General features: G+C 40.1%; 1 protein-coding gene across 2 annotated transcripts in view; it reads left to right on the forward strand.

Annotated features, from left to right (window-relative positions):
• The window catches only part of BANK1 (B cell scaffold protein with ankyrin repeats 1), a 159,668-nt gene that overhangs the window by 9,034 nt on the left and 128,961 nt on the right, over window positions 1-21,673 (forward strand). For both annotated transcript variants that reach the window (XM_076336811.1, XM_076336813.1), the window contains exon 2: window positions 13,314-13,712. In XM_076336811.1, the coding sequence (XP_076192926.1) occupies window positions 13,314-13,712 (399 nt within the window). The remainder of the gene's footprint in view (window positions 1-13,313; window positions 13,713-21,673) is intronic.

Below are 21,673 nucleotides of genomic sequence, written 5' to 3' on the forward strand. Positions count from 1 at the left end.
TTGGAAAGGATGTTCAATATTATCTAGAAAATCCAATAAAAATACAGAAAATTCAATACACCTTTTTTCCTCTACCAGCCCAAGATGTCTGCTACTACAGCATTTCACTGAATCTCCAATTGCTGTAGACTTCCTCCCTGTAAAAATGCAAGGTTAATCCCCCAGCTAGCGTGTGTCAGAATAGGTCTATTTAATCAATGAAGCCTTGTTGCGGAGCACTATCAGAGGAAATTTTGCCAGTGTTTTTAATCAGAACTTTTTAAGGTTTTCATACTTGCATTCTGTTTCTGTAACACCATAATCTTACCATCAAAACTTACAAATTTGTTTCTCTCCCTTATCAATTCTGTTCCCTGTTCAAGATTAACCATTTTAGAGGAGGCCAAATAGATTTGGCCTTGAATGCATGAAACAGTCTGTAATGATTGAATTGGAGAAAAGATATTTTCTGTGAAAGTTTAAGGCAGATCCTACAGTTTGGAAACACAAGTATTTTCTGTTTACAGGGTACATTCAGGACAGTTTCATTTTAATTTTCTTGTAGCGCTCTTGCCAAGCTATTGTCAGTTGGTTTTCTACGAGAGTTTAAAAACAGCTCTGTTTCATTGGGAAACGTGCAGCCTGTATTTCAACACTGAAGTTTATAGAATTCATTAAAATGGCAATTCATACTCCTGTATTTTATCTTGCAAGTAAATAGTGTATACCATAGATTTTGTACTCCCACATGCTGTTAAGTCCATACTGTTCACTGTGGTTGACATGTATAATAATCATTATTCATTTTGTACACAACCTCTTCTTTAAAACATGCCTTAAATAACGTCATAAAAAGGCAGAACTATCCTTTGAAGCTGTGACAACTCATTCATTGGATTTAACATTTTGGAGACTTCTGTGAAAAGCTAGTCCTTTTTATCGGAAATCAAGGGTTGAACGTTAACCATATTTAAAATATTATAAAAGTCAATTATACTATTTTATTTCTCTCACCACACTTATGTCACAGTTGAGCACTGTAAAATTTAAATTGCCAAAATGTACATACTCTCCCCAAAATAGTCTGTTTTGCTTAGTATACTGAAAAGAGCAAAGTTTTCACGCTCATCTGGGGAGGGGGCGGGAAAAGGCTTGGCTGAAACAATCCAGTACTGGATAAATGATAGTTAAGAATCTAAGTCTTTATTAAAGCAGTAGGAGCCTTTAGAGGAGTGTTTCCAAACTTAAATTCCTCTCTTTTTATAGGTTTATGTTTCTTACTGGAAGATCAGATTGATGAAAAGTTTCACAAGAGGCTTAAGCAACTGTCATCTTTTGAAAATGACTCTTGAACATGTTGTTTTCTTTCTGAATATTTCCGTTCTTAGTATATTGTTAAAGTTGTGTTCGCTGAATTTTGATGTCATAATAAGCATTTAATTTAATAAGTGTTTCATTTTGTTGTAGTCCTAATTAGCCAATCCAGGTACCTATAAGTGCATTAAATACTACAGGACCATATGGCATTGCAGTCTGTACCAGCTATGAGTTCAGTGAAAGTGGCTATGTTCAAAAGTGTCGCTTGAGGAACCTGCTTTGGTACAAGTGTGCAACAGTGAGTGGGAGCTCAGATGCATGCTCACGTTACTACAGTTTAGCATTGAGTAGCTGTGGCCAGGTCAGTGAGCACTCTCAGGACTTCGTTTCCCAGATGCTGTAAGGCTACTTCCACACTGGTAAATAGTGCTCCCTACAGAAGGGGATTTGTAGAGGCCAGCAGTAGGTGCTAAGGACCCAAGAGCCATGTGGGGTACATTGAAGGGAGCTTATTTTGAACTCACTCTAGTCTGGTCCTATGGCATTAGCAGGTGGTGCACATTAGGTGTGATTCTGAAGCACATGTTCTGCTTTACTTTCATCTGAAAGGTATGCAGTTTATGTGCTCCAGGGCCAGTCGGTAAGGTGAAGCAAAGCCTGGTAAGTGAGAACAATCAGATGTTTTGTTTTAAAAGTATACTCATGGTCTTAATTGAATATTAATGTTGACTCACTCTAAGCCATATCTGTTGCTGCAAGTGGCAGTCTTCCCTTCCCATTAACTTCAGAGGCTTGTGCCTCATTTTCCCTTTTGTCAACAGAAGTGTTTAGGCAACTGCAAGGCAAAGCAGGCTGGGGAGTTGATCAAAGTGGCGAATAAAAAAGTAAGTTGCCAGGGTGGGTGTAAGCAACTGTATAGTAGAGATGTGTAGGACTGTCCCTTCTGGCAGCAGTGAGATTTTTTTGTGTTTTTAAGGTGTTTGTGCAGTTATAGCAGTAATCTGCAGTAAATGGAAGATGGAGCACGGGCAATATAAACTTTAGAGGAGGAAATGTAAGACTGCACATTGTATTGCATATCTATACCAAACATGCAATCAGTTATTGCTGAGCAGCTGGCATGCAGTAGCATGTTAAACTGTGGTATCTTGAGGAGTCTTAGATTAGACACTAATAAAATGTACGTACAAAGAGGACGGTGATAGACCTATGACAGCATCAGCCGGTTTTCTTTTAAGATTTTTCTTTTTCTGGATATTCAAGAGGAAAGTAAAAATTTGATTATATAGATTTGGTCAAACAATGAGGGGCTTGATCATGTAAAAGCAGGATGCTTCATAACTCCTTGGTCCTGTCGTGTCCCACTCAAGCTTCTGGGTTTTACTATATTTGAACTACACAGGTTCTCTGTAGTGAAATGAGGTTTAATTTGGTCTCAGAAATGGTTCAGGAAGGATTTGTTTTCACTTTCTATTCTGTACCTTTCTAACTAGAAATGGAAGACAGTGTGCTTGAAAAGCTAAAAGTACCGGTGGGACACTTTTCTTCCAGCTTACATAGTTATGTAGACATAGTTTTCCTGTTCTTATGCAACAGTGAGAATATATGGCAACGACAGTAAAGTATGGTAGGTAGGTAGGTATGGTATGGCAAATCTGTTTGCAAGAACCTGAACATACAGAACTTCCAATTGGTTCATTTCCAGGAAGCAACCCATTTGGTCAAAGGCAGTAGTAGTTATATTAAACCTTTCTGTAGGGGTATCCGCTAGAGGAGATTGATACCCGGGTGACTGTCCAATTTGGTCCTATTTAGGACTGGTAATAATTTGAGAATTTATATTTTGCGGGGGAGAAAGATAATTGCATGTGTTAAACTTATACTAAGGAGATACGCTTGCTGGAAAAATGTCTTTTGAATTTTTTGTAAGCATTAACGGTATTTGGGCATTGCAGTTGATTTTGCAATCCTATGGGTGAATTGTGCAAAGGCAGGCTTGCACTCATGTGTCTAACTTGATTTCTTTCTGTCTGATGGGCAGAGATAAAAGTAGTTTGTTATATAGCTAGTGTCTAGAATCTTTGTCTTAAGGCAGTAGAGAGGAAGCTGAGATGGGTTTAATATAGAGAAGTCAGCTCTCTACTGAGGTTGTTGCTGAATGTTTTATTTAGCTTGGTTTCTAACTCACTGTTAGCTGTGTCATTGCTCATTTTATGAAGCTACACATGTTTATGTAATGATTTTCTACTTCATTTGCTTCCTTCTGTGTGCATCATTAGCATGAATGCTGTTAAAAAGGTCAACACAAAAATATAAAGTGTTTGTCCAACACTGATTAGAGATTTGTCTTGAGGTTGTTGTTATTGTTTGGGGGTTTTTTGGTGACTGTCATGTATTTGTCAGAAAGGGACAAAAGAAATGAGCTGAAACCAGAGGACAATTTCTTCTACAGCCTCATAGCTTAGACATGTTATACATCAAAGAGAAACTGCTTCTCACACTTCCTTTAATTTCTGGATGAACGCTCAAGTAAATGAGATGCATAAAAAATGGATTTAAAACCAGTCTGCAAAAGCAGGAGAAGCTCAATCCATGTGATTTATGTGGTGTCAGAAGCCCTCCCTGGATACTCTGCTGACTTGTGGCAAAGGAAACATAATAGTTTTAGAAGCCTAGAGAAGTGCGGGTGAGACACTGGAACAGGTTGCCCAGATAAGTTGTGGATGCCCCATCGTTGGAAGTGTTCCAAGTCAGGTTGGACGGGGGCTTTGGGCAACCTGATCTAGTGAGAGCTGCCCCTGCCCATGGCAGGGGTTTGGGCTAGATGATCTTTAAAGGTCCCTTCCAACTCAAACCATTCTGTGATTCTGTGACTGCTTTAAGAGAGTTCTATCAGACAGATTTCTTGTGTCAATGATAATCTGTAACTTAGGAACTGTTGGGATGTCATCTATGGTTAATTCAGTGTATTTGACCACATTACAAATGCAGGGAACACAGAAATCTCTGAGCAGAAATTGCAATAAGTGGTGATATTTATTGAAAAACATTGTCATATAATGGTGACTGATGATCAGTGTCTGCCAAGTCCCTGGTGTACAAATTACACTAATTAATGTGTAAGACATCTTACTTATGTTTGATACAGCAGTGCTACTGTGTGACCTCCCCAGATCACAGCAGTTGGAACCACAGCAACTTGCCCAAAATGTTATTTCTTGCAAGATGAGTGCTTTCTGTTTTATTGTATATGCACTGTTTTCTGACGTATGTTCTCTTGTGATAGAGGTAAATGTACTGGATTTCATGAGACTGTTTCCCCTAGCACTAATTAATATCTGCAGAACGTTTTCCATTTTCTGTTTCTTATTTCGAAGGAACTAGAGATAAGAATTTGCGAGAAACTGAAGTAACAATGGAATCAAAGGTGGCAGAGAAAAAAGCAACAGAAGGCAAAAGAAAAAGCAAAGAAGTTGACTTTAAACGAGCAGAGTTTAAATGTGATCATAAATCCAAAAATCCCTGACATAAGTCAGGATGGGCACATCTAGAGAGATCCTGATAAGAGAAACACTGGCAATAAAAATTAAATAAATAAATAAAAGGACACTTTGGTCTACCCTAACAGTGAAATTTCAAAATTGAAGTTTTTAAAAATGTTTCATGTTTATAGAACTATAGTTATAGTGACAGTCTAAGGGAAAGCTTCAGGTGGTGGTTGTTTCTAGTAGCAATAGCATCAGTTAATACAAACTTGATACAGCTTGTTCAGGTTCTCATGTGACCTTGAAGACTTGTTCCACAGCAATCGTAAAGAAAGTAGTGTATTACTTCAGCTCTTTATACTGTCATTATGGTATGTTTTTCTCTTCATGATTTGTTTGTGTCTAAAGCATTTCTGAATTACCTGTTTGTATTCTGCTAAAATCTACCAAAGGTGCAATTTGCTCTCAAGGAAGTGACTGTAATGACACAAAATTTTGCCTCATTGTGATGGTGATAAAGGACAAAGCGTACCTTGAAATAGAGAACTGAGTTCTGACCTCTATATCCCATGTTAGTGTTTAGTCTTGTTCACTAGAAATGAGAGCACCTGTCCATCAGTAGGTATTCAGCTGTGGATGGACAAGGCCTCCACAGGCAAAGATATTGTGATAATGATTACATTTGCGTATATATTCACAGGACAGATCAGAGAGAGAGGCCTAAACCAGGGAATAAGGCCATATCACTCTTCAGGAGAAAGAGCTTTTTGGGCATAATTTTAGCTTTGTCAGGTTTGATAGTCGGGTATCTTTCTAGTCTACCTGGGTCAGGTCCATGCTGTGGGAAGGTACCCCAGGAACTTACTTGTCTCTGTGTTCCCATTGTCACTGTAGGGAAGGTCAATGGAATTTCTTTACAGAGAAAGCCCACAAGATCAAGTCTAATCTCATCCCATTTGTAGGAAAATTGTTCCTCTATGTAGAACCTAATTTTGCCTGCTCCAGACCTCACTAAGCTTAGTAAGAATAATGATGAAGACATGAGGCTTGATTTTATACAGATAGAGCAAGTAGTTTTTTTCACACACAACTTAGCAATTAGCGACAGAAGGTACATAAATGATGAAAATGTTCTTATTATGTGCTAGTTAAATAGGCATTTGAGAATAGGAGTGCAGCCGCTCTGCTGGCTGATACAGTGATGGCAAGAATGTCCCATGCTTTAGGATAATTGCTTTAATTGAAACAGGTGTGCCACAGCGCTGCGGCAATTTAGCTACTTCGTGATCTCACTCTAAAGTTTACAAGCAGGCTTTTATAATTTTCATTTCCATTAGTGGAATGTCTCTGAGAAGCAACATAACTTACTTGAAAACATTTTCCATTATCTGCAAGTAGTTCTAAAGTGCTTTCTGCTGTCCTTCCCACGATGAATCCATTTTGGCTTGCTTCAGGGGATTTGCCTTGCAGAATTCCAGCAACCAAGAGCTAGAGATGCATTTTGAGATACATTTACTGGATGTGTGTCAGGTGCGCTGACTGGGAAAATCAATGCCTTCTGGATGGGTGAGGGGCAGTTCATTATGCTAAGGCCGCTAATTAGTGCTGAATTAAATGTTCTCATTCTGTTTCTAAATGTTAAATTGCAGGGGTTGTTTGAAGTGCTAGTGAAAATTTTTCCGTAGTTCCATATTATATCATTTTAAGTGATCAGGGTAAGCAATATGAAGAGATGAATGGCTTAAACTTTGTGAAAAGATTGCAAAGGGGCCAAGAGACTACATGTCTTTTGTTTCTGGAGTCTCATTTGAACTGGTATGTATGCTTGCCATTCTCATCCTACATACAGCCCAAGTGGAAATGAATCTTCTTGAGATTAGAAGAAAGGTTTTGCAAATCTCTGAGCAAAGATGGGAGTCTGGGTCTCTTACGCTTCCCTACGTTTCTCATGCTCCGTTTTCTGTCACTGTGTCATGACCCTTGACTTTATCCTATAGGGTGAAATGAATGTGGGGGAAAGGGAAAGCAGAGGAGATGCCTCAGAGGGAAAACAGACGTTTTTCAAATCCTAGCGATTTTAAAAACCATGGACTTAAGACTCTCTAGATGAAGAAGGCATGTTCCTGTGGAATGGGAACTCATAGGAGAATGTTATGCATTCACCTTGGGTGACATTTGATTTGGACAGTGAAACTGGAATCTTAAGATACATAAAAGTCTAATCAGATGAGTGTGGTTGACTTCTAAAGTCTTGAATTTCCCTACCCTGGCTCTCCGTGCCTGGAAAAAACTGCTACTTCTTTTTGTGTAAGTTTTTAGCATGGGAAGATACTCATGGTAATCCTGGAGAGTGTAGTCTGCTATTCACAAAAGAATTAAAGATGCAATAGATGTCATTCCTTATTGCTTATGTTGCCCCAATTTTTCATCAATATATTATGAGAAAGTGAGCAAGAACTTCCATACTGTACTTTTCCACTTCTCCTTTGAGATATTCAGCAACTGTACTTATTTTAACAAATTTTTGCTGATGGACAGTATCTCATTACATACTGACAGAGTGCATACACTTCTTTCTCTAATGTCTTTCCTTTTAAGACTGCCATTTGGAAAAAAAAAAAAAAACCCAAACAAAAAAACCCCAGAAAACCTCCCCTTCCCCAAGTGAGGACATCTGTGACAGGAAGAAATAAAAGGGATTAATTTTTTTTCTTTCTTTAGCAGTTGATCCTCTCCTTTCTCAACATAGTGTTTGAAACAATTTGAAAGGAAGTTTTCTTCACACAGATATCAAAAACTAATGCGATTGAGGCAAGGATTGTAAACAGACTTGGATTACTTTTTCATTAGGGCTGACTGTGGCAAGCTTGTTGTGTGGTTACAGGAATTCCTGGGCAGCTGGGTGAAGAAAGGGAATGACATTGTTGTGTTCCAGTACCCTAACTGGAGAAGGCTGCGGATGACCCCAAGAAATATGTTGATCCATCTTTTAGTTAAAACTTGGGTAAACGTTGGTGTTCAAGTGTCACTTTTTTTTACCAAAGCATCTTAAGGCAGTGGGACTGTAGAGCCAATTTTTAAACCCTAGCCTAATTGAAAGCAGCCTTATTTAAGTCAAACAAAGTATGTTAATGCTGATTTGCTGGAAACAACTGTAGTAAAATGCAGATATCTAGAAGTAAAGCACATCATCTACAAACATCAAGCCTCTAAAAGGCAGGGAATAAGTTGGTATCTGTGCAGAGGACTTGCTTTTCTGAATCTAGGAGTGTTATTATCAAAGATGAGTGTTACCAACTATTCCTTGCTCACTTCTAAACACACAGAAACTATCTTTTACAAGATTGCAAGATTCATAAACTGAGGTACCTGTTTAAGAGTAGCCACCAGCCCCAAATCTTTGATTTGTGTCCTTTGTCTTCCTGATGTGTTTAGTGTATTACAGAGTTCTTAAGATTTCCTTTCACTTTCTAATATACTTGCTTTTTTTTCTCTCCATACTTTTAATTGTTGCTGTAAAAAAAAAAAATGTTCTTTTGCCTTATGTATGCAAGTTCTTGATTCCTGCTTGGTCACACTAGTCTGCAAAGATGTTCTCGTCTCATTTGGTTCTCATAAGATTCAGCAGGTCTTTTCAAAGAAGGCTTCAAATGGCATGTTTAACGAGATGTACTTTTTTGGGCAACCACACACTGGTAACTAGAGAATAGTTTTGCTTGTCAGAAGAACCATTTCAGGTTATGGATGACTGCATAAATTCTCTTACTGTTTCTCATTGCTGAACTAATAATACATTTTATTTCTACCTTTGAGTCAGTTTCCAAGTAGGAGTACTTGAAGCATGACTTAATTTTGTCAGGATGTGATAGTTTCTATTACATTAACTTTCAAGGGAACAAAATTCATCTCAACTTACATTATATTCCAAGTGCAGTAACTTCAAAGAAATATTCAGTGAGAGATGAAAATAATGAAGGGGGGAAAAATCTAGTTGAAAAGTTAAGCATTGTTACTGTGTATTCAGTATTGGGTAGTGTTGCATTAAAGCTAGACTTCAGCTTTTGTTGTTTCAGGTTAAAATGATACTGTTTTGAAGGCAGAGTTTTGGGTGAGCTTTAATTTCCAAGTAAGCTGCATTCAAGCATCTACATCTTAGTAAAATTTCTGAAGGCAAAAACATTGTGTAACAGGAAAAAGCTAAAGGCACATGGAGTAGATTTTAGATAGGGGACTTCATAACTATTCCAGGGGTAAACTTTGACTCTACATTTAAAGTCATGCAAGCATTTCAAAATAGTGATATTTCACCTTTTAATACAATTTTGGGGAAGTAAGGTGCAGGTCTTGCATTCCTGCTTAATATCAAAGTTAACTCTCAATATAGAAGGCAGATCAATGGCAGAAAAAAAAACAAACAAGCATGTAATTCAAAACAAACCCACATTTGGTTTCCCACAGGTAACTTGATAGCACTAGCTGCTTTCTTCAAACCAATAAACATTGCACCAAACTGCAGCACAAATATCTCACTTGTATGAGTCTCTCCTCAAAAGTGTGACTCTTCCCTCTGTATATAGATAGAAAAGATAAATTGAATATGGCAGCCATATTAAATGAAAGTTTTTAATGAGATGTATGTTGCAGAGCCTTTCTTCCATCATGTGGTGTTAGATATATTTCACTCCCTTTTCTTATACAAATAAAGCTTGCTTTCTTATATATAAAAATCAATATAGTTAAAAAGAAATGCAGTCGAGCCTTCAATAAACATCTAAAACCTCTTTCTCATTCACGCTTAGCTGAGATCAAAGCTGCGGACTTAGGTGCAGATATACCATATGAAAATAGAATTAATTCATCTTCTTTTATCATTTCAGTGCAAATTCCTCACTTTTATCTTTAGAATTTCTTGAGCACTCAAGCCTTGTACTGTCCATTTGCACAGGGGTGAACTTCATACCTTATGTATGTTTTTATTATGATTATTATCATTAGCTCTTTAAGACTATTTCTACCGAAGGACTTCCTCCTCCATTCCCAGCGCACAGGGAGCTCTTCAACTGTGCCTGAATGGTTGGGTCCAGCAGTTCTTTCCTCCTCTGGGATATGGGAATGCCTTTTGGGTGCTTCCAGTCTGCACAGGGATGAGGCGCAGTTGTGCACCATTCCTCACCAGTGTTCTCCTTCTACATGGAGAGGTAACTTAGGCTCTTGGCCAAGTGGGTGCTGTGGAAGACACCAGCGGATCCTTCTTCTGCACACCAAGATTCTGTGAAGCTATAAAAAAATGTTTTTACCATTCAATTTAAACATGCTTTTTTATCTCTCCCTGCAATTCCACTTAGCTATGTCCTTACCCAGGTCCATCATAATGGAAATGCAGCTGAGCATGAACTTAAAATGAGACCTTTTAACTTAAAGATTGAATGTGAACTTTCCATGCATATCCGAGGTAATCTCAAGTGAGATTATTTTATTCTTCCCGTACACTGTATCAAGGAACTCCTACCCTGTATATAATTTTGGGTTCCTCAAAAAGTATTTTGAAAAGACAGGAGAGTTCACAAAAGTGCAGAAAGAATGGTAGGAGTTCTACAAAGCCTCTCCTGTAGTGGGAAGAGTAATAATCCCAGTTTACAAACTGTAATGAAGGCAAGGCTAAGAGTCACTTCATGAGAGTCTTGAAGACCTTGGGGGACAGATTTCGGAGAGCAGATACTTCTTTAAGCTTGCAGAAATAGATAAAATTATATTCTGTGGCTGGAAGTTGAAACTAAGAAAATTCAAACAAAGTGTAGAGAATGAATTCTTAAATCTTCATGGATTAAGCATCCTCTTTAAATCTGCATTTTTAAAGGACCACTACAGTGCTTTTAGTAAATAGGGACTGAAAATAGAAGGTACTTGGGTCAGACTGAAAGAGCTTCTGGCCTTACAGCTCTGTTAATATAATTTCTTCTTTTGAAACTGTGCAGCAAGCTTTATAGCTTTTTGTTTCTACTTTTTTTTTTTTTTTGCATGAGTTATGGAAAATCAGATGAGATTCTGAAAACAAATAACACTGCAGCAAGTAGGTTTCTTACCCTAGTGTCATAAAACACATAACTTTGCTCTGAGTTAAATGAGAAATACACTACTATTTATTTTTACAGTTAAACTTCAGCATTTCAGCAGAAACAGGCATTTTTCAGAATGCTTTTGTCATGGAAAATGTAGCGGTCACCTTTCCAAATACATTTTGACAAATATTACCCTGCTCTAAAGTATTGGTCAGGGTCAGTCATCTTGAAATATCATCACCCACTACCATATTGAGCATGGCCCTATATGATTTCCTATGACAGAAAAGTTTTTGAAAGGATGAGTATTCACAAATGTTTAAAAGATGGCAGCTGTCCTCCAAGCAGTTTATAGATATATAATGAACTAAAGAGACTAAGCTATAGTGTCCCTATTCTACAAGTTTCAGTCAACCTTCAGCTGGGTAAAATTTGTTTGAAATAACTCCTGAGTAAAGAATGAATGAACAAAATTTAGAAATAGTTTCTTCTAAAAAGAAGGGAAGTCCAATAATTAAAGCAGTAATCCTGGACTGGAGATCTAGGTTCAGCTTCTTCCTTTGTACAAGGACTTACGTGGGACCCTTGACAAGCTTTTTATTCTCCTTAGCTACATCTGTACTATGCTTCCAACAGTGCATCCCACTATCCGGATCCACTGTGTGCCCAAGAAACATTTTAACTCTGTGTGTGCCTACCATTTCCATATCTCTTGATATTCTGTCGTGGTTTAACCCCAGCCGGCAACTAGGCACCACACAGCTGCTCGCTCACTCCCCCCCCGGTGGGATGGGGGAGAGAATCGGAAAGGTAAAAGTGAGAAAACTTGTGGGTTGAGATAAAGACAGTTTAACAGGTAAAGCAAAAGCTGCACACGCAAGCAAAGCAAAACAAGGAATTCATTCCCTACTTCCCATCGGCAGGCGGGTGTTCAGCCATCTCCAGGAACGCAGGGCTCCATGATGCGTAACGGTTCCTTGGGAAGACAAACGCCATCACTCCAAACGTCCCCCCCTTCCTTCTTCCCCCAGCTTTATATGCTGAGCATGATGTAAATGGTATGGAATAAGGGGTGGAGAATGTGCTGGTTTTGGCTGGGGTAGAGTTAATTTTCTTCATAGTAGCTAGTATGGGGCCGTGTTTTTGATTTGTGCTGGAAACAGTGTTGATAACACAGGGATGTTTTCGTTACTGCTGAGCAGTGCTGACACAGAGTCAAGGCCTTTTCTGCTTCTCACACCACCCCGCCAGCGAGTAGGCTGGGGGTGCACAAGAAGCTGGGAGGGGACACGGCTGGGACAGCTGACCCCAACTGACCAAAGGGATATTCCATTCACAAAGAAGAAGCTTAGATACTCACCTGCAAAGAAGCTCTGGTGCACTGCAGACAAGTGCCAGTCAGGTTGCCTGACCCATCAGGAACCTGGGAGACACAGTGAAGTTCAATGGAGGTAAAGTGCAGCAGCTGTATCTACTCCCGAGTCTCTTATTGTTGCTCCACAGGGCTGTGATTGTGAACTACTCCAGGGGTATTAAGCTACCCTGGCATTTTAATGTATATTGTATTGGTTAGCAAATCACAGTTTTTTATGGTTTCACAGAATCACAAAATGGTTGAGGTTGGAAGGGGCATCTGAAGGCCATCTTGTACAACCGCCCTGCTCAAGCAGGTCCACCTAGAGCCAGGACCATGTCCAGGCACCTTCTGAGTAGCTCCAAGGAGGGAGATTCCACAACCTCCCTGGACAGCCTGTGCCAGTGCTCACAGTAAAAAAAAGTGTTTCCTGATGCTCAGAGGGAGCCTCCTGTGTTTCAGCTTGTGCCTGTTGCCTCTGTTTCATACTGTCACCCTAGTAACACCATGGAAGAGTATTAGTCTTCTTACTAGCATCATGTTTTACATCTTAAAGGGAAATCAGAACTAAAAAAATGTAGTTCTAGATTTATTTCTGTCAGGTTCGTAAGTAATTTTGTTAGAATAAGGACAGTAAAGAAAGATTACTAACGACTATCCGAATACCATGCTGCCAAAATATCCTAAACATACCAATCCTGTTTCTAATGAAGTCAGATCATGTCCAGTGTTCAAATATATATTGTTTACTACTGCCATTAAAAGCTAACTGTTGCATTTTTAATAGTATCACCTATTTGTCAAGAATCTAGGAGTGAGCAGAATGTGTGAATGTGCTCTGCTTTCTACACTGCAATTTCAGTATTATTCTGAAATACTAGTTGATGCTATTCTAAACATAAAATATTCTGAGCTATTTTACCAGCATTTCTGTGGACGATCTTTCTGCCTTAGTCTAGAAATAAGCAGATGGTTGTCATTTCAAGGTGATGAGCTGTCCTGTTTCTTCAGCACCTCAAGTTTTTAAGAGGGGGGGAAACTAATGATCTGTCTTCTGATATTTATAATGGATTCAAAATGCATTTGAAATTACTTTTTTTAATGTTTTTTTCTCTCTAGAAAATACGAAGGATATTCTCGTGATATATGAACAAGAAGCAGAAGAGTGGGCTCTGTATTTAAAATGTCTTTTTGGACACATAGTGAACGAAGGAGGAATCTTACTCTACAATCTAGAGACTTCGTCTTTCAAGCACCAGGAGCTATTATCTTTACCCTGTTATAAATGTAAACTCCTGATACTATCGTGTGGACTTCTTCACTGCCTGAATCGAAAGAGAAGTTATTTTCTGGAGCAAGTTCTAAAACCTCCAGATAATGTGGTGATTCTACTTTGTGGGGTGGAGAATTCAGAGATTCTTTATGAGATACTGACCTTAGATGGAGGCAGCAAAGAGATTTCCACTGATCAGGAACCTGAGGAATATATCTCTGTTGTTACTGGAATTATTCAACCAGGTAATCTACAAATGAAAACTTTGTATGATTATTAAAAGAGTTTTCTTAGCTGTATTAATATCATTTGGAAGAGAAAAAAGTGATAATTCAGATTTTCTGGAGAAATTATCTCTCTTCAGCTTGGTCCAACAGTTTTAGTTTGATGATGCATTTGTCATTGAAGTGTGATGAAACTGTTGTACTCTTAGTCCGGCTTCATTTTCACAGGGAAGCAGCTTTGAAAAGTCTAAAAGCTGCCACTGGCACCTGTGAACCTACCATCACTACTTCATGGTAAGATTGAAGAGCTGGCATACACTTGTTTCTCTGTTTCCTGAGTTTACAAGTCTCAGAAACTGTACAAAACTATGGGTTTGTGTTTCATCTCTTTCAAAATGTCTTAATGTGACAGTGTATATATCTCATTAGATAAATCTGACAGAGTGAGAAATAATTACTAAGTAAGACCCAGTTTTGCGATGGCATCATTTCCTTTGTGACACACAAAAGCCATAAGAGTAGACGTTCCCTTCCCCTTTTACCAACCCAAGTAATAAGTCTGTACTGGAAGGACTAAAACTGTCCAGTTTGTATGTGTTTGCACGTCCATGGAAACTACAAAGAAGCATTAATGTAAAAATTAGCACTTCTGGAATGTAAGAAAAACCCCTCTCCTAAGGGTGAGAGGTACTGAAATGGCAAAGTCTGTGCACGTGGCTTAGTTTAACCCAAAGTTTAACTTTGCCAGGCTGCACAGATGAAACCAAGAAATAGCTTTAGAAAGGCAGATGCCTGGACCCCTTTGGAAAGGCAATGTAAGTTGTGCACAGGTTTCAGGTAGATGGCTGTGTGTTTTCCTTTGAGAGCATATTTACTGTTGCTTCTTTGTAGTCTCTAGGTCTTTTACCTCCTCTCAACTCTTGCTATTTTGTCATTATTTTGTCTGCTAAGCAGAACATTGTGCTTCTGTCTTTGTTACCTGCAAGGTGCCACTTTACAGGAGCTTGTGCTTGAGAAGGACATCCTGCAGTTCAGGAGTTTTACTCAGAAATTAACCAGGTTTTGGATGCAGATGAACAAGCAAGCATATTCTTTTGAACACAGGGGTAGAGAGACCCCAGCTGAGTCAGAGTGACCTAGCTGGATGTCCCTGCTGCCTTGTGCTTGAGCAGATAAGCTTAAGCATCCAGAAGGCTTTCAGACCTGCCCAGAATGTATCTACACACAGTCTGGCTATATCAGATCAGTGCTTTCAAAACTAAGTTTTAGATTCCTCCTTCCCAACCATCTCCTGTTCTAACATTTCTTGCTGTTCAGTATTTATTAACCTTTTCCTCAGTATATCTTTTTCTAAGCGTGTCTCAGACTTTAAATTTTGGAGCTAATTACAGTTGCCTGGTTTGGTTTCAGGAGGTAATGTTTGCAATTTGTGACTGTCTGATATGTAGCTTCAGATTGAAGTTCCTTGGCAGCTCTTTAGTGGAATGAAAACAGTGGGTCTATACTATGTGTTTGTGTATATATAGGAAGGAACTGGGCCCAGAGACAGTTGACTCACACACAAGAAATTGCAAACTTTTCTACAAAGACAAACAGTTCCCTAGAAGACAGATGATGGTTCTTTGCTTAGGTCTGTGCATTCACAAAAATATTTATTGCATCTGCCCTTGGGATTTTATTTACATTGTAATATCAGGTGACTAATAGGAGCTCAAATGATCTTTTCTTTGGCAGTGGTCAATATCAGCAACTTCAGAGACAAGTACAAAGCTGAATTAATGAATGGTTGTTGAAGGCCTCAGTCTCAGTGTGTACATCTTTACCAGGGATGCATAGACTGTGGCTGCGATCAGACAAGTTCAACTGACTGAACTAGATCCAGGACTGGGAGTAGTGTTGCTGCCTGGTGCTTCAGGGTGTAAGCCCTCCCCCCTACACATAGCTGAGAACTGATCGGGCCCTCTTTTTTCTGTCCTGGTGTGCCCTGGCCATCAGGCAGGCCAGCTTAGATCAGTGCTTGGTAGAAGACCTCTGCACTGCTCTCTGTTGCACAGCGAAAGTATTCCACGTACGAGATTTGCTGTCACGTGGGTGTTGATTTAAGCTCTGAGGAATGTAGATGTGCATGTATTATCAGTATTTACCTTTGCTTAAAGATAATGGTGACTGTTTGCAGTGTCTGTATTTATGATACTCTTGTAGAATCCTATTAAGCTCTTAGCCTTTGTGATATCTGTGGCAGGGATTTTGACAGATTACGCATCTGGGAAAAAGATTTTTCCCTTGTATTTAAAATGGCTTGCTAAGGGGTTATTAAATATACTTGGATTGTTTTTCCTTTGGAGCAATTTTTTTATGCCTTTCTTCAGGACTATGCACTCCCAAGATTTCCCATCTCTCTTCATATGGATCATTATCTTCTGTCGCTTTTAATCGTTTTCAGTGCTTATCCCTTGTCCCTTATATTTCTGCTTTTGGAGATAGTGGTGAAAACACTTTTGTGCATGTTCTTCATGCTTTTCCGTTCCTTTTTTTTCCTAAACTGTTCATTGCTGTTAACTTGTTCCTCCATGCATTTGTACCTTCTTGTCTTCTCAGTATTAATAAGAGCTGTCACTCTACCAAAGTCTAAAAATTTAGTGATGTGTCTTAATTACAATGATTACATGGCACCATGCTGTTTTGCACCACTGCAACTAAATTCTGTTAATCCCTTAGGACAGCGGCCATTGAGATCCTAGGTCTAATTGATGCCAGGGCTCAGGAGTGGCTTGTGGGTAGTTAGAACAACTGAAGACGGATGCTAAATCAGGTTGTTACCTCACAGTCTTGAAGAGGATAATTATGGCATAGTTTAGGTGCTAGTAATCACCACCCTTCCACTACAGCTTTCTCCATACTCTGCAAAGTTCCTAGGCAAGGTAAGTTCTCCGCTGTCTCTTCTCCCCTAGATGCTATTATCTTTGCACTGTCTCTACAGTCTGAGATGGAAAGAGTGCAAAATAAATCTAATTTTATATGCCCCGTCCCCAATTATTTTGCCAAAACCTTTCGCCTACCAGATGGTGCCAGTTTCATCTTGTTGGAGCTGGTAGGGCTCTTTATCTGTTAAAACTTCCCTCAACCTCTAAAGTAGTATATATGCCAAAAATTCTAGGCAAAAAGCAGTACTAATTAAAATGTTCAGTAAAATTAAATAAAATGGAAGATGCAGGGGGTTTTGTACCCAGCAGAGAGCTTGTTTGCCCTGTAATGTGATTCAAACACAAAATCTGAAGGGTTTGTCATTCCTGTTTGAACATGTTCTTGGAGGAGTAAAGGGAGAACTGAGGCATGGAAACTGGCCCTTCTAACATATGTTTCCTGGATGGTGACAGGTTTTGTTATATTCACCTTATGCATGAAGAGGAAGGCAAATTTTTTTTTATTGTCAAAAGTTTCCTTTAGCAGGACTTGTTCACAAAATACTTCACTGTTTGAAACTGCTACATTCAGATTTAGAGTTGGTTTTGAATTTTGCGTAAGGGCCTGTTGTCATAAAAAAGATAAATCTCTGGGAAAGAGTAGAACACTCAGAAATTTTATTATTGTATGTTAACATCTAAGCTGGCCCAGTGTGACTCTAGAATTCTGACTTTTCTTTAACAGCTTTCCCTAATATTCATAGAATCCTGGAATCATAGAATAGTTTGGGTTGGAAGGGACCTCTAAAGGTCATCTAGTCCAACCCCCCTGCCGTGGGCAGGGACATCTTCAACTAAATCATGTTGCTCAGAGCCCCGTCCAACCTGACCTTGAATGTTTCCAGGGATGGGGCATCCACCACCTCTCTGGGCAACCTGTGCCAGTGTTTCACCACCCTCAGCGTGAAAAATTTCTTCCTTATATCTAGTCTACATCTACCCCCCTTTAGTTTAAAGCCATTCCCCCTTGTCCTGTCGCAACAGGCCCTGCTAAAAAGTTTGTCCCCATCTTTCTTATAGGCCCCCTTTAAGTACTGAAAGACTGCAATAAGGTCTCCCGAAGCCTTCTCTTCTCTAGGCTGAACAACCCCAACTCTCTCAGCCTTTCTTCATAGGAGAGGTGTTCCATCCCCCTGATCATTTTCGTGGCCCTCCTCTGGACCCGCTCCAACAGGTCCGTGTCTTTCCTGTGCTGAGGGCTCCAGAGCTGGACGCAGTACTCCAGGTGGGGTCTCACCAGAGCGGAGTAGAGGGGCAGAATCACCTCCCTTGCCCTGCTGGCCACGCTTCTTTTGATGCAGCCCAGGATATGATTGGCCTTTTGGGCTGCGAGCGCACATTGCTGGCTCATGTCCAGCTTTTCATCCAGCAGTACCCCCAAGTCCTTCTTGGCAGGGCTGCTCTCAACCCCTTCATCCCCCAGCCTGTATTGATGCCGGGGGTTGCCCCGACCCAGGTGCAGGACCCCTGCACTTGGCCTTGTTAAACCTCATGAGGTTCACCCAGGCCCACTTCTCCAGCTTGTCCAGGTCCCTCTGGATGGCATCCCGTCCCTCTGGCGTGTCGACCACACCACTCAGCTTGGTGTCATCTGCAAACTTGCTGAGGGTGCACTTGATCCCACTATGTCATTGATGAAGATATTAAACAGTACCAGTCCCAATACGGACCCCTGCGGGACGCCACTCATCACCGATCTCCATCTGGACATTGAGCCGTTGACCAATACCCTCTGGATGCGACCATCTAACCAATTCCTCACCCTTTACCGGACAGTCCATCCATCAAATCCATACCTCTCCAGTTTAGAGAGAAGGATGTTGTGGGGGACTGCATCAAAGGCCTTACAGAGGTCCAGATAGATGACATCTGTAGCCCTTCCTGTGTCCGCTGATGTAGTCACTCCATCATAGAAGGCCACTAGGTTAGTCAGGCAGGACTTGCCCTTGGTGAAGCCATGCTGGCTGTCTCGAATCACCTCCCTGTCCTCCATGTGCCTTAGCATAGCTTCCAGGAGGATCTGTTCCATGATCTTCCCAGGCAGAGAGGTGAGACTGACTGGCCTGTAGTTCCCCGGGTCTTCCTTTTTTTCCCTTTTTAGAAATGGGGGTTATGTTTCCCCTTTTCCAGGCAGTGGGAACTTCACCGGACTGCCATGACTTCTCAAATACGATGGATAGTGGCTTAGCAACCTCATCCACCAGTTCCTTCAGGACCCGTGGATGGATCTCATGGGGTCCCATGGACTTGTGCACCTTCAGGTGCCTTAGATGGTCTCGAACCTGATCTTCTCCCACAGTGGGCGGCTCTTCATTCTCCTAGTCCCCACTTTTGCCTTCTGCGGCTTGGGTGGTGAGGCTCGAGCACTTGCCAGTGAAGACCAAGGCAAAAAAGTCATTGAGTACCTCTGCCTTCTCCGTATCCCGGGTAACCAGGTCTCCCGTTTCGTTCCAGAGAGGGCCCAGATCTTCCCTTGTCTTCCTTTTATCCCCGACGTACCTATAGAATCTTTTCTTGTTGTCCTTGATGTCCCTGGCCAGATTTAATTCTATCAGGGGTTTAGCTTTCCTAACCTGATCCCCGGCTGCTCGGACAATTTCTCTGTATTCCTCCCAGGCTATTGCTGAAAGTACAATCAGGAGACACATTTTGTTTGCATCTGTCTTTTCCTTTCCCTTTTTCTTTCTACCACTTCTCCTTGGTCTGCTGAACTGTATACCCCTTTTTATATTTAATTGACGTACTTTCAATGTATTAATTCAGTACCCTGGGGGTTTTTAGCCTAGACATAGCTGGGTTTTTTGTTTAGTCCTGAAACACTTCCACTTCAAATTCAGCCTTAGCCATATGTTTAAGCAGGGGATTTGTATAGATATATAGGTATTTGCAGCTGGAGGTAATTACTTAGATCTTTAAATGTCCTGAATTCCTCCTGTAGTTATTTGTGCCTCAGCATTGATGATGCAAAAAGAGAACAGGTCTTATCTAATACAAATAATTTTCTGTGACACTGTTTCTAAAGTATGCTGACACTTTTATGAGACTTTTTGGTGGGACTTCTCAGTACAGCTCAGAAGTTGTAAGTATCCGTTAGTCTGCTTGGTGTTTTATTAGGTTTCATTGTTTACAGCTCAGCGAAACAACTCTTGTCACTTCCACTTCCAGCCTTTGTTCTAAGCAGTGGTATCCTCTTTTTTTACCAAAATATGAAGAGAATCTACTTCTATAAAATTTGATCATTGAGAACTGCTCAACAAACCTACATGTATCTATTCATTATCTGCTATTGTATCGAAAAGTGAGGAGAGGTACATAAAGTAACATAACCCAACTAGAAAACTGTATCCACAGTCTTTGACAGCCCAGGAAAGATTCTCACAATGAATATGTAACTTTTACCTGAGACAGCGATATGCCATTAATTTCTGATTGTTGCCTAAAAAGTATTCAGTGTACCTGCACACAATTTTAGTCACCAAGAGTAGTAATATTAAGAAAACTACTTTTGCGACTACTAGTAAGTATAGATCTGGAGTAAGGAGATACTAGCATTGGGTGTTTGTTTTTAATAAGTATAAATGTAGGACAAACAGGCTGGGAGCTTAAAATAGGGCTTAACATATGCAAATCTTCAGCCCACTTCAAATATGGGGATAATTTCCATTGTGCAGGTCACAGAAAAGAGAAATAAATCACTCTATTTTTACCGTAAGCTTTTATGGTAAAAAATCTGTGCCACTGCCATAGATTTTATTGGAATTGTACTAGGAATTTGGGTATAACTTTGAATACTGAAGTAATAGTTCACATTTTGAGTCCACTGCTTTGCTTGTTCTCCTGTAAAATCCTCTTCACGGTGGTACTCAAATATGAGTAACCAATGATGATGGATTTTATTAGGCTGTCAGCGAGACTTGTGCTGATGAGCTAAACCCCTTAATTTAAGTGGGAACTTTACCATTGTCTTCAATGGGCAAGTGTTTCATCTTGATTTTCTCACTGGCTTAGAGTCTACGAAGAAATGAAGCTAAAGTGCTAACAAGAACCAAAGTTGAAGAGGAAACAATACAGGGTGGTTTTGTGTGTGTGTGTGAACTAAAGCCTTGGTTGTAAAGATTTCTCACATGGACACGCAAGATTGAGTAAATAGAGGGAAGCAGGTAGGTGATTCTGGCCTTGTTCGCTGCCAGGGGAGGTTGCAGTAGGTGAGACCACAGGTTGTGCCTCCCTTTCCTCCTTCCCCAATGTATTTACATTCAGACAGTGCATACTACTGGTTGGTGCTTTAAGGCAGTGAGGTCATCTGCTTATTGAGGAGCACCTCAAATGCCAATTAAACTTTTTTATTAAAATGAAAATAATCTTTGAATTGATCGTAAGCAGAAGAGCGGAAGGGGCATTTTTGTTAGCTGAAGTGTGCTACGGTATAGTCCTCATTTCCATTTTGCCCTGCCAATGAGTCTTTCAACTGCTCTGCAGGGACTGCTGCTAAGATTACCAGATTAAGAAATCTTCCTGAGATGGTTGTGTTTCTCCATCTCCACACAGAATGATTGCTGGGATGCCAGTGCAGTGATGGGGATTTGTAACGGGGATGACTGTCAACAAAAAACTGTGGTTAGTGTCACTAACTTGTTTCATTTGGCACGTGATCCTGGCTATTTTCAAACCAGAAGAGAAACTGAAGCGGCAGCCTGGAGGTGGCAACCATAGATAGGATGTTGAGACTGCCATCCCCTGCTGCTTAAACTGTTTGAGTTCTTTGTTCTTTCTTCTCTTATTTCTGCAAAATCCAGAGAAGACTTTATTCGTTATGTAATCAGGTTCCTTGCAGCTCATGTTTCGATCTGTCTAGCTAGTCATGGTGACCTGTACCCTTGGATTCTGAAGTATGCATCATGTATGTGGTTTTTTCCTCTTATTTTTGACACTAATTGGATGAAAACTGCTTACACCTGGAAAAGTGAATGCACTGACATCTTAAAGTGAATGTTTTTTAACAGCATTTAGGACAAGCTC

This window comes from Aptenodytes patagonicus, chromosome 4 (assembly GCF_965638725.1).
Source record: "Aptenodytes patagonicus chromosome 4, bAptPat1.pri.cur, whole genome shotgun sequence".
Classification (NCBI taxonomy): domain Eukaryota; kingdom Metazoa; phylum Chordata; class Aves; order Sphenisciformes; family Spheniscidae; genus Aptenodytes; species Aptenodytes patagonicus.